At 52.8% G+C, this 11,916-nt stretch overlaps 2 protein-coding genes across 2 annotated transcripts; one reads left to right on the top strand and one right to left on the bottom strand.

The window, feature by feature from the left end:
* Positions 1–4,840: 4,840 nt before the first annotated feature.
* On the bottom strand, positions 4,841–8,396 carry CkaCkLH20_12195 (uncharacterized protein; the record flags this gene model as incomplete). Its single annotated transcript, XM_038894908.1, has 5 exons — positions 4,841–4,973; positions 5,040–5,327; positions 5,394–5,859; positions 7,663–7,718; positions 7,780–8,396. 5 exons carry the CDS (start codon positions 8,394–8,396, stop codon positions 4,841–4,843), a joined length of 1,560 nt encoding a protein of 519 aa, XP_038739809.1.
* Positions 8,397–10,705: 2,309 nt separating this feature from the next.
* Positions 10,706–11,611, top strand: CkaCkLH20_12194 (uncharacterized protein; the record flags this gene model as incomplete). The annotated part of the gene is made up of 1 exon (XM_038894907.1): positions 10,706–11,611. The coding sequence occupies one exon, from the start codon at positions 10,706–10,708 to the stop codon at positions 11,609–11,611; it is 906 nt and encodes a 301-aa protein (XP_038739808.1).
* Positions 11,612–11,916: the final 305 nt, after the last annotated feature.

Genomic DNA, 11,916 nt, shown 5'->3' with positions numbered 1-11,916 from the left:
TCGTCGGAGGAGGATTTCCGTCAATCAGGAGTTTGGAAAGGCGCCGGGTTGATGGTTAGTGGTTCCATGCCATGATGCTGCGGTGCGATGCGCCTGCAGATGCTAGGAATGAAGTGGTGTTTTGGGGGAAAGGACTGGGGAAGGGAAGCAAGGAAGGGGCAAGGTTGAAGGAATCAGGACAAGGGTAGGTATGGGGGAGGGTGTGCGGCATGGAAAGGGCAGGAAGGAAGGATCTTTTTTTTTTTTGTTCTTTTTTTTTTGTGACCTTATCTGTGGGGAAACATCGAAAGATGTGCCCCGGACTGGGGTGGCAGTCAGTTCACTTCAGGCAAGCAGGGGATCGATCTCCTTACTTTCCAGATTCGCCCTGAAGTGTTTTCAACCGACCCCGACCCCGGCTCCGGACCCCTCTGGCTACCGATATCACCTCACCCGAGCCGAATGGACCTGCCCTGGTGTTTTCCTTCTCCTCCAGGTGCTCTCTCCCACCCGTGGTCCGTGGATGGCTTGGGCTTCGTGAGTGGTTCTTGGCTCATGGGGATTCTCGGTCAAATTCGCCCCTCCTCCACTCAAACAATCCCCAAACCCCAGCCTTGACTTCCCCCAGTCTCCAGTATCCAGTCTCCAGGCTGGCAGTGGCAGTGGCAGGGTAAGGGTCTCGAAATAGCGACATGGTTGGGCTTGCGCCTGTCACTGACAGTGACGGTGACGATGGGAATACCCGCCGATAAACCCCACTGCTCCTCTCCCTATCCCTATCCGTGAGGTATGCTAGCTCCTGGCCGTGGTGCTTCCTCTTTCCCAATTCGATCCGGATTCTCACAGCCTGTTCAGCTGTTCTCGTCTCTGCAATTTGCTTTTCTCCGCCTCAGATCCAGCGCACAAAAGACCGCCGAGGGCATCGCAGCCGCTATCGCCCGGTGGCGTGTTTGTTTGCTAACCTCAGCTCAGGGCACCTCCAACGGACTCATGTCCGCGCCTTATCGTGACCTTCGATAATTGCGCACCTATACAGATACGCACGCGCTACAGGCTTCCCATACTGTGGCTGGACATGCGCATTGCCCTGCCTCCTCCCTAATCCTTTGCCGCCTCAATCAGAACCCTCGTTTCTCCCCCCACGACGCTGATTCGGACCCCAAAAGTCCCGGGAAATCTGACACCAATACGCGCGCAAAGGAGCCTCCATCGCCAACCAGATCATGCTCCCGACTTGACCAGGAAATGAATTGGAAACACGACCCCAAATCACCCCATTGTCTCTACAAACCGCCGAGAAGCCCGGCTTTCCCGTACAGGCAACTAGAAGGGAAATCCGGATTGCTCTCCATCTCCCACTCCGCATCTATCCGCTCCTCATCTTCTGTCAGTCTGGGGTTCGCACTAACTACCCCAGCGGTGTTCCCCCATCATCAGATTGCCCTCTCACGTAACGGTGTGCCATTAGTACCCGCTCCCTCACCTTCCGGACCTGCATCGATACGAGCCAAGCTCCCTGACCCCGAGACCCGAGAGTACCTCACATCGGGCCTTCCTAAATTTATTCAGCTTCAGGACCAGGTGCGTGATATCTGCAATGGCCAGGAACCAGCTGCCCGAGAGCACCTTCTGGGCACAACTTTGTCCAATTGAGATTTCACATTTCCCGAATCGAATGCGCCCTCCTGCATTGCCGGTGTGGCTCCCCGGAAAGCCAAGCGGCTTCACGTTCCTGGGCCTGGCCGTATCGCAGTACGTACGAATAAAGATACAGCATCACACCCTCAGCACATTTCGTCCGATCAATCCCGTCCCAACTTCCCCGCCTGTTTGCAGCCCGCGATTGCTCACCGGTGTCCTCCACAACACCACCATGTCTTTGACGGGTAACTCGGTCTGGGACGTTCGAAGCCCGCCTCGGTCTGACGGCCTCTCATCTTCCCCGCGATCTGAGATCGGTCCGGTAACTCAGTCCAGGAACCCGTCGCAAGCGACTGGTGGGATGTCGTTTATGCTGTTCACCCGCGTGGCAATTTCCACGGATTCCGGCCCGGCCGAGCAGGTTGGTTCGTCTCCCCGTCGGGTAGTGTACCGGTGATGGAGGGCGCAACTCACCGGCTTATACGCAATCGTCACCGATGATGGAGATTGGCGCAGATGCCAGATCCGGTTCGTAGCCAGAGAACTTCGGGTAGCATCACGTCTGATCGGATCCAACGACCTGGATTCTCTCTAATAGAGCGTCGCATCGGGCCTCGTGTGCAATATAACAGGATTGGAGTTCGTCCGAAATCAGTATTCCGGATCGACGTGGAGTTCGCAGATAGGACCAGGATGTTCCGTATCCCGCATCGAGACATTCCTTTCATCGACTGAGACCAATCCAATATCAACTTGCAGCATAGGTTGTCAAAACAGTAACACAGTCAGACAAACTTGAATTATTCTCTCCGGGTAGTCAATGTGCGGTGGTGTTGTAGCTTGTAGCAACTCAATGCCAACATGTCGTCTCGAATCAACCTGCAGGCGAGTATCTGGACTCCGGGACTAGAACAGTCTCTATGAATGTCATTTCGTTAAGTGACAACGTTCTTGCTCTCCGCTCCCGCCGCCCTGAAATGGGTGGAAGTGGTGTCTTGTTCGAACTTAGTAGTCCACATCGAATAATGTTCTCGTCAATATCATGTCGTCCGTTAGTATTGTCATCACTGTTTCCCTCTAAGGCTTTTACAACCAGAGATCGACCGACGTCTGCTGAGACTTAAACGGTTGGCCCAGATGAATATCAACGTGATACCTGTGATGAAGAATATCACTGACAACGCAGAAAGACATTATGCTGACAAAAAGGGCCGGTCCGCCAATCGAACGCGGGTCACTTGCTGAACTTCATGTGAACCCAAAGCAAGGATCTTACCACTGGACAAACCGGCCTTGGTTTGAATGTAACTTGTTGAAGAGCATTGGATCCAACATCAGTAAACGGGAATGATTGTGACTGAGATGGACAGGAAGAGGCGAAGTAGGTGGCGTTGACGTCGTGGGTGAGTCACTCGGCCGGACGGTAGATATCTTAAGGACTGCCTAATAGGAACTAAACTTTTATTACAGGTCTAATAGTAGGAGTTCAATGCGAGAAATACTAAATACGGGCCGTGGCTAACTTGTGTTTTACGCGTCTCTTATGGAATGGTTCTGCTATGGAAGTCTACCCAGCAAGTCGGTCGTCACCTCGATCCCGATATAAACATCTTGCGCGTCACATTCTGCCACATACGACCATACCCATTGGAAAACTCGGGATCCCGTCCGCTCTCCCTTAGATAAGCCAATGAGGGCAGGCTCATCTAGAAGAGCAGGATCCCTGCTGACTCAGCACGCGAAACGGTGGCTCGGCTGCGCCCCGCCCTCGCGCCGCCATACCGTCCTCCGCCCGTAACTACTTCCATCCGCCCACCCGCCCCGACGCCACGGTTACTGGTGGGGATGGAACTGTAAAACCGAACTCTGAAAAGCTCCTCGCCCTTTCACGCGAAGGTTGGGTGATATTATCCAAGCCTTATTAGACGGATTGAGAAAGGTGATTGAGAATGCCATGGAGGGGCATTAAGGCTGGATGTGATGCATTAGCTGGAACGAAAGATGGAACAAAGGCTGGGATCTCAGCGATTTTCTCAGGCTGCTACTGTATTTCAAATGAGAACAAAGTCGGCATGCATGCATGGCTGGTAATGTGCAGTCAATCGTGTCCCTAGATACAGGAACTTGCGACGATATGCTAGTGAACCTTGAGAAGAATGCAACCCCAGGCGGTGGATAGACGGCTTGTGCCAGAGGCCTCCTGAGGTCTCGTCCTCTCTGCGCCTTCGCAAGCGCACGAGGGAAACAGTTTTCTGAATCGAGTGAAGAGTATAACGATGGGACGAGGAAATGAGCAAGCTGCTGTCTCTCATCTTGAAGAGATAGTGATGAGGCTCCACGAGCTTGTGATTGCGCTCCCAACGTTAATTAGCAATGTATGAAGTTGGAGCTCCCCTGGCGAACCCTCTTCTGTGCTGGGTTGATTGGGGAGAGGGTCCAGTATAGTGAGTGAAGAAGATGTGTCATCGACACGTCATCTTGGGGCAGCACGCATGCCCGGCGGCACGGTTCCAGTTCAGAGGTGTGGGGACATCGGCGCTGAGCCGACTGGTGGTACTTGGAGAGTCACAGCACGAGAAGGATACGACTGACTGAAACTGCCAAGCTCTTGCAATAGCGTTGTGAGGTCCTTACTGCTTAAAACTAGAGACGCCACGCAACATGGTCGAGCGGCTCGCGGGAGTGAGTGTGCAGACTAGTCAACTCAGACTCGGATCCGGCCATGCCTCTGCATTAGTGTTGAAAACAGGTCAAGTGTGTCTGGTTACCGTCGTGGCGTCGCGCCGTGTCACGTCTCGGGGAGGGATGTCACATCATAAATCGAACGCTGTTGCCGCGTTCTCGATGGGTCTGCCGCGTATCGCGATAGTATGCTTTCCTTTCTATTCTCTACAAGTAGCATTTCCGTGAAACGACCTCTTCTATACCTAAATGATCCAAGCCTACTGCCCGTGACGGCGGATACTTCCATGTATCCCCATGGCATAAATCGAGTCAAGTCGAGGCAACCCCCATGCTCAACTTAGACAAGACAACTTAGACAAGACCTTTTCCAGCCCACACCCACCCAATCGGTGTGTTGCTTTCTTTCTCCCGCCCCCATGACAAGCGTCTCATGCCGTCAGGAACTCTATTGGCCACCCAATCACGGCCCAACCCATTGCTGCCTCGTCCACGATGTCGAACCGATACTATGCCGAGTTGGGGTCGTTCAGGCTTTCTACTGGACGCTGATCTGATACTCTATGGCCTGCTCGATGATTTCCTTCAACCGGGTGAAAGGGATACAGACAGCGGGCTCGGCGGGCTCAGTAGGCTCGGAAGGCGTGGATAGGCGGTTGCGATTGCGGGTGCTGGAGGAAAAGCATCGGGTCAGTACATGAGAAGCATTCAGCGGATATGAGAGTGAAGAGGCTTACCTGTGCTGAGTGGGAAACGGAGGCGCGGGGACGTCGTCGGTGAAGTAAGACTTCTTCAGCGTCAGGTAGGCGCGTCTCGTGTTGATGCTCTTCCAGTGAATGTCGCATTGAACTTGGCCCTCACGCCAGACCCAGAGACTGACGAGACACTCGTGAAGGCGGTCGCGAAGGGGGGAGGCATCAGTGGCGTAGGACGACTCGTACGGGATCTTGATGGCGATGGCGGCGCGGATGAACCCGTTCGTACGTTGGAGGCATTCGGTGCACCTATCCTCGATGGCTGCCTGGCTGTTGGGTGAGGAATGGACGATTTCGGCAACGACGCGAGGGTTGCGATCCTTGAAGCTGACTAACTAAGCCGCGTCCACGATGACAGCCCGTTGGTCGTCGTCCATGACCAAATTCTCCTCTCGTGCCCACTGGAGGTTAGGTAGTACGCTGGCGCTGGCAGTGACGACGACCTGGCAGAGTTGGTTGGCGATGTAGTTGTGGATTCGGGAAGCAGGCATTTTGAAACGGGCGCAGGCAGAGCTTGGGTCATACTCGAGGCGGATCTCGTCAATCGAGACTCGGGGGTCGTCTCGGAGGAGGTGTGTGAGATCGGCAAAGGCGGTGGTGTTGAGAGAAAATTCATTGGATGGGAATTGAGATGAGAGTTGGAAGAAACGGCCTTTGGAGAGCTCGATTGCGAAATCCAAACATTGGTCGAGTATACTGTGACCTTGGGGGAGCAACCCTTGACCTTGAGTCTCGTCGACGTGGTCGGCCTTAAGGGAGCAGATATACGCGTTGTCAGCCATCTCGACGAGAGTATGTGCACCTGTCCATGGCATCGTCAGCAAATAACGAGAGATTAAAGAAAGGACAAGGGCATTGCGCACAAGGTGATGAATGTGCATATGTTAATGATGCACCAAAGTGACGAATGGCGGCAAAGGGACACTTATCAGGTGTTTTATTGAGTGAATCTGGGTGGTGGCCGTGTGGTTTGGTGTCTTTATTTCTGGCTGGGATGCTGGGAGGGAAGGAGGGAGAAAACAGGCTGGGAACGTGGATGACTAGGGCTAGCCAGAGGCAGCAGTCCCCTCTGTGCACCAGGGGCTTAGCTGACTAATCTCCATCCTTTCCCTACAGAAGGCAGGCAATTTCTGACCTAAAATCCAGATTCCTGCCTGGCTCGGACTCGGACTGCTTTGGGCGGGCCCAGGATGCATTCCATTGCTGACGGATCAAAAAGACCTCATGGTGGTCTGTGTATGCGAGAGGCGACTTGCCGATGCATCTGGAGATGGTTTTTTGGTCCAAATCAAAAGGCAAGCAACGACACCCAAATTCGGGACGTTTGTGACTGTTTTCTAGTCTCCTCCCCGCCGGAGATGGCAAAGATAACCTTTCCTTATCTTACCTAATGCAAGGAATGACGTTTTCTATGGTACTAGTAGGCGTGAACGAAATTAGGGATATCCTCTTCCCTTTCGAATTGGCTAAGGACGACATCGACATGTATTCCCGACTGCGCTGCATCTTTTCCCCTTCGTTCTGCCCCTATTTAGCTGAGCGACCCGGGTGCCCATACAACACCGGTGACCACCGATGATCCTTTCCCTTAAATTCTCCCACCACGATTTGTGAGTTGTGCGCATACCATGCGTACCAGCCTTGGTCAACGTCGCTCTCCGGAGACTGCGCCGGTACGTCAGCCTCCGCTGGCCTCCGCTGTAGCCTTGGGCCGGCATAGACTCATAGATTCGCTAGAACGAGGCTGCCCACTTAGCGGAGACGTCAACACGCTGCTCGGCCAAGACGAGCTCTGTCCCAACAGTATGCGATAAACATCACTCGAGGAAGGCAAACCCCGCCAATTACCCAATGCTTGAGCAGCTCTTTGCACCAAAAGTCAGATTCATCAGCCATTGGAAGAAGAGAAAGAGGGCATTGGCTACCTTGGAAGGTCGAGACCCTGTCGTTTTGGCGATGAACCTGAATTCAGCCAGAAGCGCCCAGGCAGTACCATTGTAGATGTCTGAGCTGTTCTTGTCTGCACCTGAGACCTTTGCTCAGATCACCCCCTGGGGTAGAGATAGTTTGCCAACGTTGGAAGCTAAGCAGACGGGAATTTCACCATCAAAGACGGTATCTAATTGGTCAATTTATGTTCCACTCCGTCCGCTTTGAAGAACTGTGCCCACCGCTTTCAGTTGGTGAATCTATTATGAAATGAGCCGCGTTCGCTCTATCTAGACGATTCCAGTGAGGGCCGGATTAGTAGTTGGGTCGGTGACGACCAGCGAATCCCTGCTGTTGTATGTCTTTTTGGCTGTTTTGCTACATCGGGGTGCGGTTCGGCGACAGGGGCCGCCTCCGTGACCCGCCCGAAAGCCCGGAAGCCCGAGTAGCCGCCTGGCCGGGAGGCGTGTGTATAGGTAACGTGTAGAGAAGTGAGTGGTAGCAGATAATACTAATTCTAAGAACTCGAAAATAAGGTTCCTGCTGCCTCTTGCCTGCCACCGTCGCTTCTTCCCTTCTACCTTCGCTTCTTCTGTTCCTCGGGATAAACGCCAATCGTTGATATAGCTTAGTTCCCGCTCCTCCCGGCCTTTCCTCTCCTTCACCTGCGACTCACATTCAATCTTCTTCATGGCCCATGCCAAACGTGCGACGTAGATACGACCAGCACGACTCCCGTGTCTTAGCCAGTGGCCAGGCAATCTTACGCCTCGTCTGCCGGTCCCCAACGAACTTCATCGGCCATTCGCCGCAGTAGACCCATTCCAGCGTCGGAATCATCTCGGCGTACTTCTCGGCTTGCTTGAACATTCTGTAGCGGTGTGCGTACTCCCAAATTTTATCCGCCTCATGCACGGTTTCGCCGCCAGAATCCCCAATCGGCTCGAGCTCATTTATCCAGTTTCGCTTCTTGGCAAGCTTGCGGTCCTCCGGATCGGCGGCTTTGAACGCGTAGTAGTACTCCGGCTCTTCCAGGTCGAATGGAACCGGGTACGTATCTCGGGATATGGCGAGTCTTTTCAATCGCGTGAGGCCTTTGAGAGACTCTCGAACAGCATCGTGGTCAATCAGCCATTGGCGACGCCAGCCACAAGTAACCCCTGCGGTCAAACTGAGCTGCTCGAGGCTATCCAAGGACCCAATTGCGGCTAGTGCAGATTCGGACACCCGGGCAATGTGTGGCCGAGTTGATTTCTCCATGCCTGGCCCCTCCCATGTCAACGATAGTGAGTTCAAATTGGCCCAGTTACCGTTGGACAAGCAGGGTAGGAGGTGATCGTCAATGAAGGTGTCTGTGCCTCGGTCCAGACACAATTTCTTGATGTGCGAGTGGCGATTGAGGAACTTCATCCACGGGCTAACAGTAGAGCGCCTCCCCGGTGTTTCCCTTAGGAATGGAATAACTAAGGTATCGAGGTTTCGAAGTGTCTCGCAAGACAAGAAGGACTCATCCCAATCCCATGGTATGGAGAGATGGCGAAGCGATGGGCAGAGCATGACACGCGAAGCAGTCAGGTCCACGTCGCAGGACGACAAGTCGAGAGTTCGTAGACTGTGGAGGTTGATATCTTGGCTTGACAATGATAGTCTCTCTTCAGTCTTGTCCATCTGGAACATTCTGTCCACGACTAGTGTCTCAAGACTCTGCTCGCACCGCTTGATAAGCGCTGCGATGACATCGCAATCGCTTTGAAGCTTCCGTTTTGCGAATAAATTTCCGTTGTCGGGTGCTTTGGCGGTGCCTATATCGCAATCTGTGATTGTGACCTCCTCAACCTTGTGTTGACTATCTCGACAAAGGTTAAAGTTGAGGTCCAAACACCGAACTTGTTGAAATGAATGTGCAGGAAGCTGGCCTAGTATCCCTAGAAGTCCCTCGCTTACTGTGCCGTGAAATTTGATATGTTGAACGGAAGATCCGGCGAGAGTCGTAAATAAATAGGGACTCTGGCACAGTCGGTCGAGCCAGGAAATGGCCTCCAAATTTGGCATCGCTCCGATGCCAAGAAGAATGGGCATCTGGTGATGGGCCATGTACTCCAACTCGGCCTTTTTTTTCAGTGAACCAACATACTCTCTTAAAGCATTGGTTATTTCGCCTCTGTCGGCTCCCCAAATCGAGTTATAGAGCTCTTCATGGAAACCCATGAGCCAGCCAGGGTCTGACGCCACTTTCACACGTCGGATACATGGTCCGATTCGACCGCGCGACTGAGGACCTCTAGAGATGGCCTCTGTTGAGAGGAGCTGGGCAAGTTGATGAGATGCTGGGCTGTAGTCGAAGGTGACCACCGCGAATTGGCAGGATCGAGCGAGCTGCCTGCAGTCACTGTTGACAAGAGCGAGAGACGCCAGAGAAGGCTTTTCATCTGCAATCAAGTCCATTATGTCGCCGAGGATCTCTGGTGGAAGACGGAAGAGCAAACTCTGTGACGCAGCTGGCCGAGCCTCCATCACCTTAGTAAAGAGGAGGGGGAGGCGCGCTCCAGTCTCCTTGCCAAAGAGGTCCGGGCCGCCGCCGAACTTCCTCATCATCATAGACGAGATATCATGGGAAAACATGTTGCCGACAGCAAAAATGGATGGCGAAGTGTCCTGGTAGACTAAGGGTGAAGTTAACTTGTGATTGATTGATTGATTGTACCTATGCTCGGATAGCGGGATTCGGCCGACAGCCGACGCGGTCCGGGTGTTAATCCGTATCGCCCCACTTCGCCAACGATGAAAACGTCGACCAGCTGTCTCCAAAACTCCCGCTTTGCTCTCCAACCTCCACTACATTTGGCTGGGTCCTTGTGTAGATTGTAGTTCTCTACTAATGTATATGTATGTCTAGGTTCTATTGAGGTCTTGTGCTTTGTGTGATGGTTTAGTATACCTATAGTCTCCCCCTAATGCTTAGCTTTGTCTAGGATTCCGCCCAGACGCTTACTTTGAGATAGCCATCGTCCGTTAGTTATAGTAATATGCTTCAACCTTGAGATGATAGCTGCCCATAGGTATAAGTAATGAGGGCCGGATTAGTAGTTAGGTCGGTGACGACCAGCGAATACCTGGTGTTGTATGTCTTTTTAGCTGTTTTGCCACATCGTGAAGACTAACAATGGAATTGCAACTCGTGGATGCTGTCCAAAATGGACAGATGCTTCTGTTTACCACTTGGCGACTGTAAGTTTTGATGTTTCCTACTGCTACTAATGTAATCTTTGAAGAATGGAAGTGGCGGCCTTGTCTTGTTCCAGAGCTCCGCCTTCGTTGACTAGAGAAGCTCTTTCCTTCTCGTGAACTGCAAAGAGCAGCTCTTTCTTCCTTTTGCAACAGTCCAGCGCGGCTTCCACAACAAGCATGGTATGCTTCGTTTCTTCGATGAGAAGGTGCATCGCAGTCGCTTCAGGAGCTTTGTTAAGAACGTCCTCGAAAGACCTCACCATGTTGCCTTTCATCCGACTTCATCTACATCAACGACCTCTAAACGTCGACACCCAGCCCAGGACGCTGAATCTGGCATTTCTTGGTCGTGCATTCATCTGCAACCTGCTTCGGTAAGCCGTGAAAGTACATGGGTCGGATTGTATCGCTGACCTTCCTCGTCACAGACATACACTACCTCCAACCTCCAGCACGTTGCTCCTCAAGGGTGTACAACTCAGTTGCCAACCATGAGAACTCTTCCACCCCTACAGCTCGACGGTATCGAGTCCGACAGAGAGGAAGCCATGGAAATCCAGGCCCAGAAAGAAGATGCCGAAAATGCCGCCAAGCAGGACGAAGGCAAAGGCGCCATTGAAGCCATAACGGGCTTCTTTTCACCTCAGGCCAATCCCGGGCCCAAGAAGAAGAAGCAGCGCCGCATCAAATACCGCTTCCTCACACCCTCTGAGTGGGCCATCTTCGCTCACGGCGTCGGTGGTGTCAAGGATACCGAAGGCCATATTGCACTTCACGCAACCTGCTGGTACTACCCGCCTAAGGGCATTCCCCACGGCCTGTACCGAGATGTCATCTGGATGCGCACCAAGTACTTCTATTTCTACCATGGCATGAGCACCATTCGCTGGTTCGGCTACATCCTTCAGATCATCCTGGGCGCAGTCCTCACAGCCATTGGCTCCATCTCGTTCAAAGATGGCACCCCGATCACTGTCATTGCAGCAACCAACACCGTCAACGCCGGCATCCTCGCTCTCCTGCACAACAGCGGTCTTCCTGATCGCTACCGCTCCGACCAAGCAGAGTTCAGCGACGTTGAAGACCATATCAAGAAAGTCCTCGATACTGGCGTCGTCCCTGAAGACATGACCGTCGACCAGGTCATCGTCCAGTGTTTTGATCTCTACTGGGAAGCTAAGCAAACCATTCAAGCCAACATTCCTGCAGTGTACACTCCAAGTTCTGTACTCCAGAGCGGACAGCGGGCTCCCGAGGGTCAGAAGCAAGACCATGGGCCGGCAACGCCAGGACAGACGCCAGCCAACAACGGCCGCAACTCAATCATTGCATCCCGGCTCTCTGGATCGGCCACTGCGCCTGATGCCGCGGCTGGCACCAAGGATGGAGAGAAGTAAGGGAAAACTCGCGCTATTTTTTTACAAGGAACAGTCTGCTAGAAGCTTGTGTTATGGATGTTGAGCTAAGGTTATTGAGGAGAGACGATTGGGATGTTGAACATAATTCATTGTGTTTTTGGTGGCGACAGAAGCAAAGTGGCCATGTATTTTAGTAGGTGCGAACCGAGAATGGTATGTTACGGTGATTACTGTAAAGCACTAATGAAGGAGCCTCGATATGGCTGTAATTGAGAGAAGGTTAAGATTCAATCCAATCGCTCGGTAAAGGTGACCGAATGACTCACCGCCCTCGGCAGAATAAA

The sequence above is a fragment of the Colletotrichum karsti genome (genome assembly GCF_011947395.1).
Source record: "Colletotrichum karsti strain CkLH20 chromosome Unknown Scaffold55, whole genome shotgun sequence".
Classification (NCBI taxonomy): domain Eukaryota; kingdom Fungi; phylum Ascomycota; class Sordariomycetes; order Glomerellales; family Glomerellaceae; genus Colletotrichum; species Colletotrichum karsti.
The sequence above is the reverse complement of the archived record's forward strand: the minus strand, read 5'-3'. Positions and strand labels throughout refer to the sequence as shown.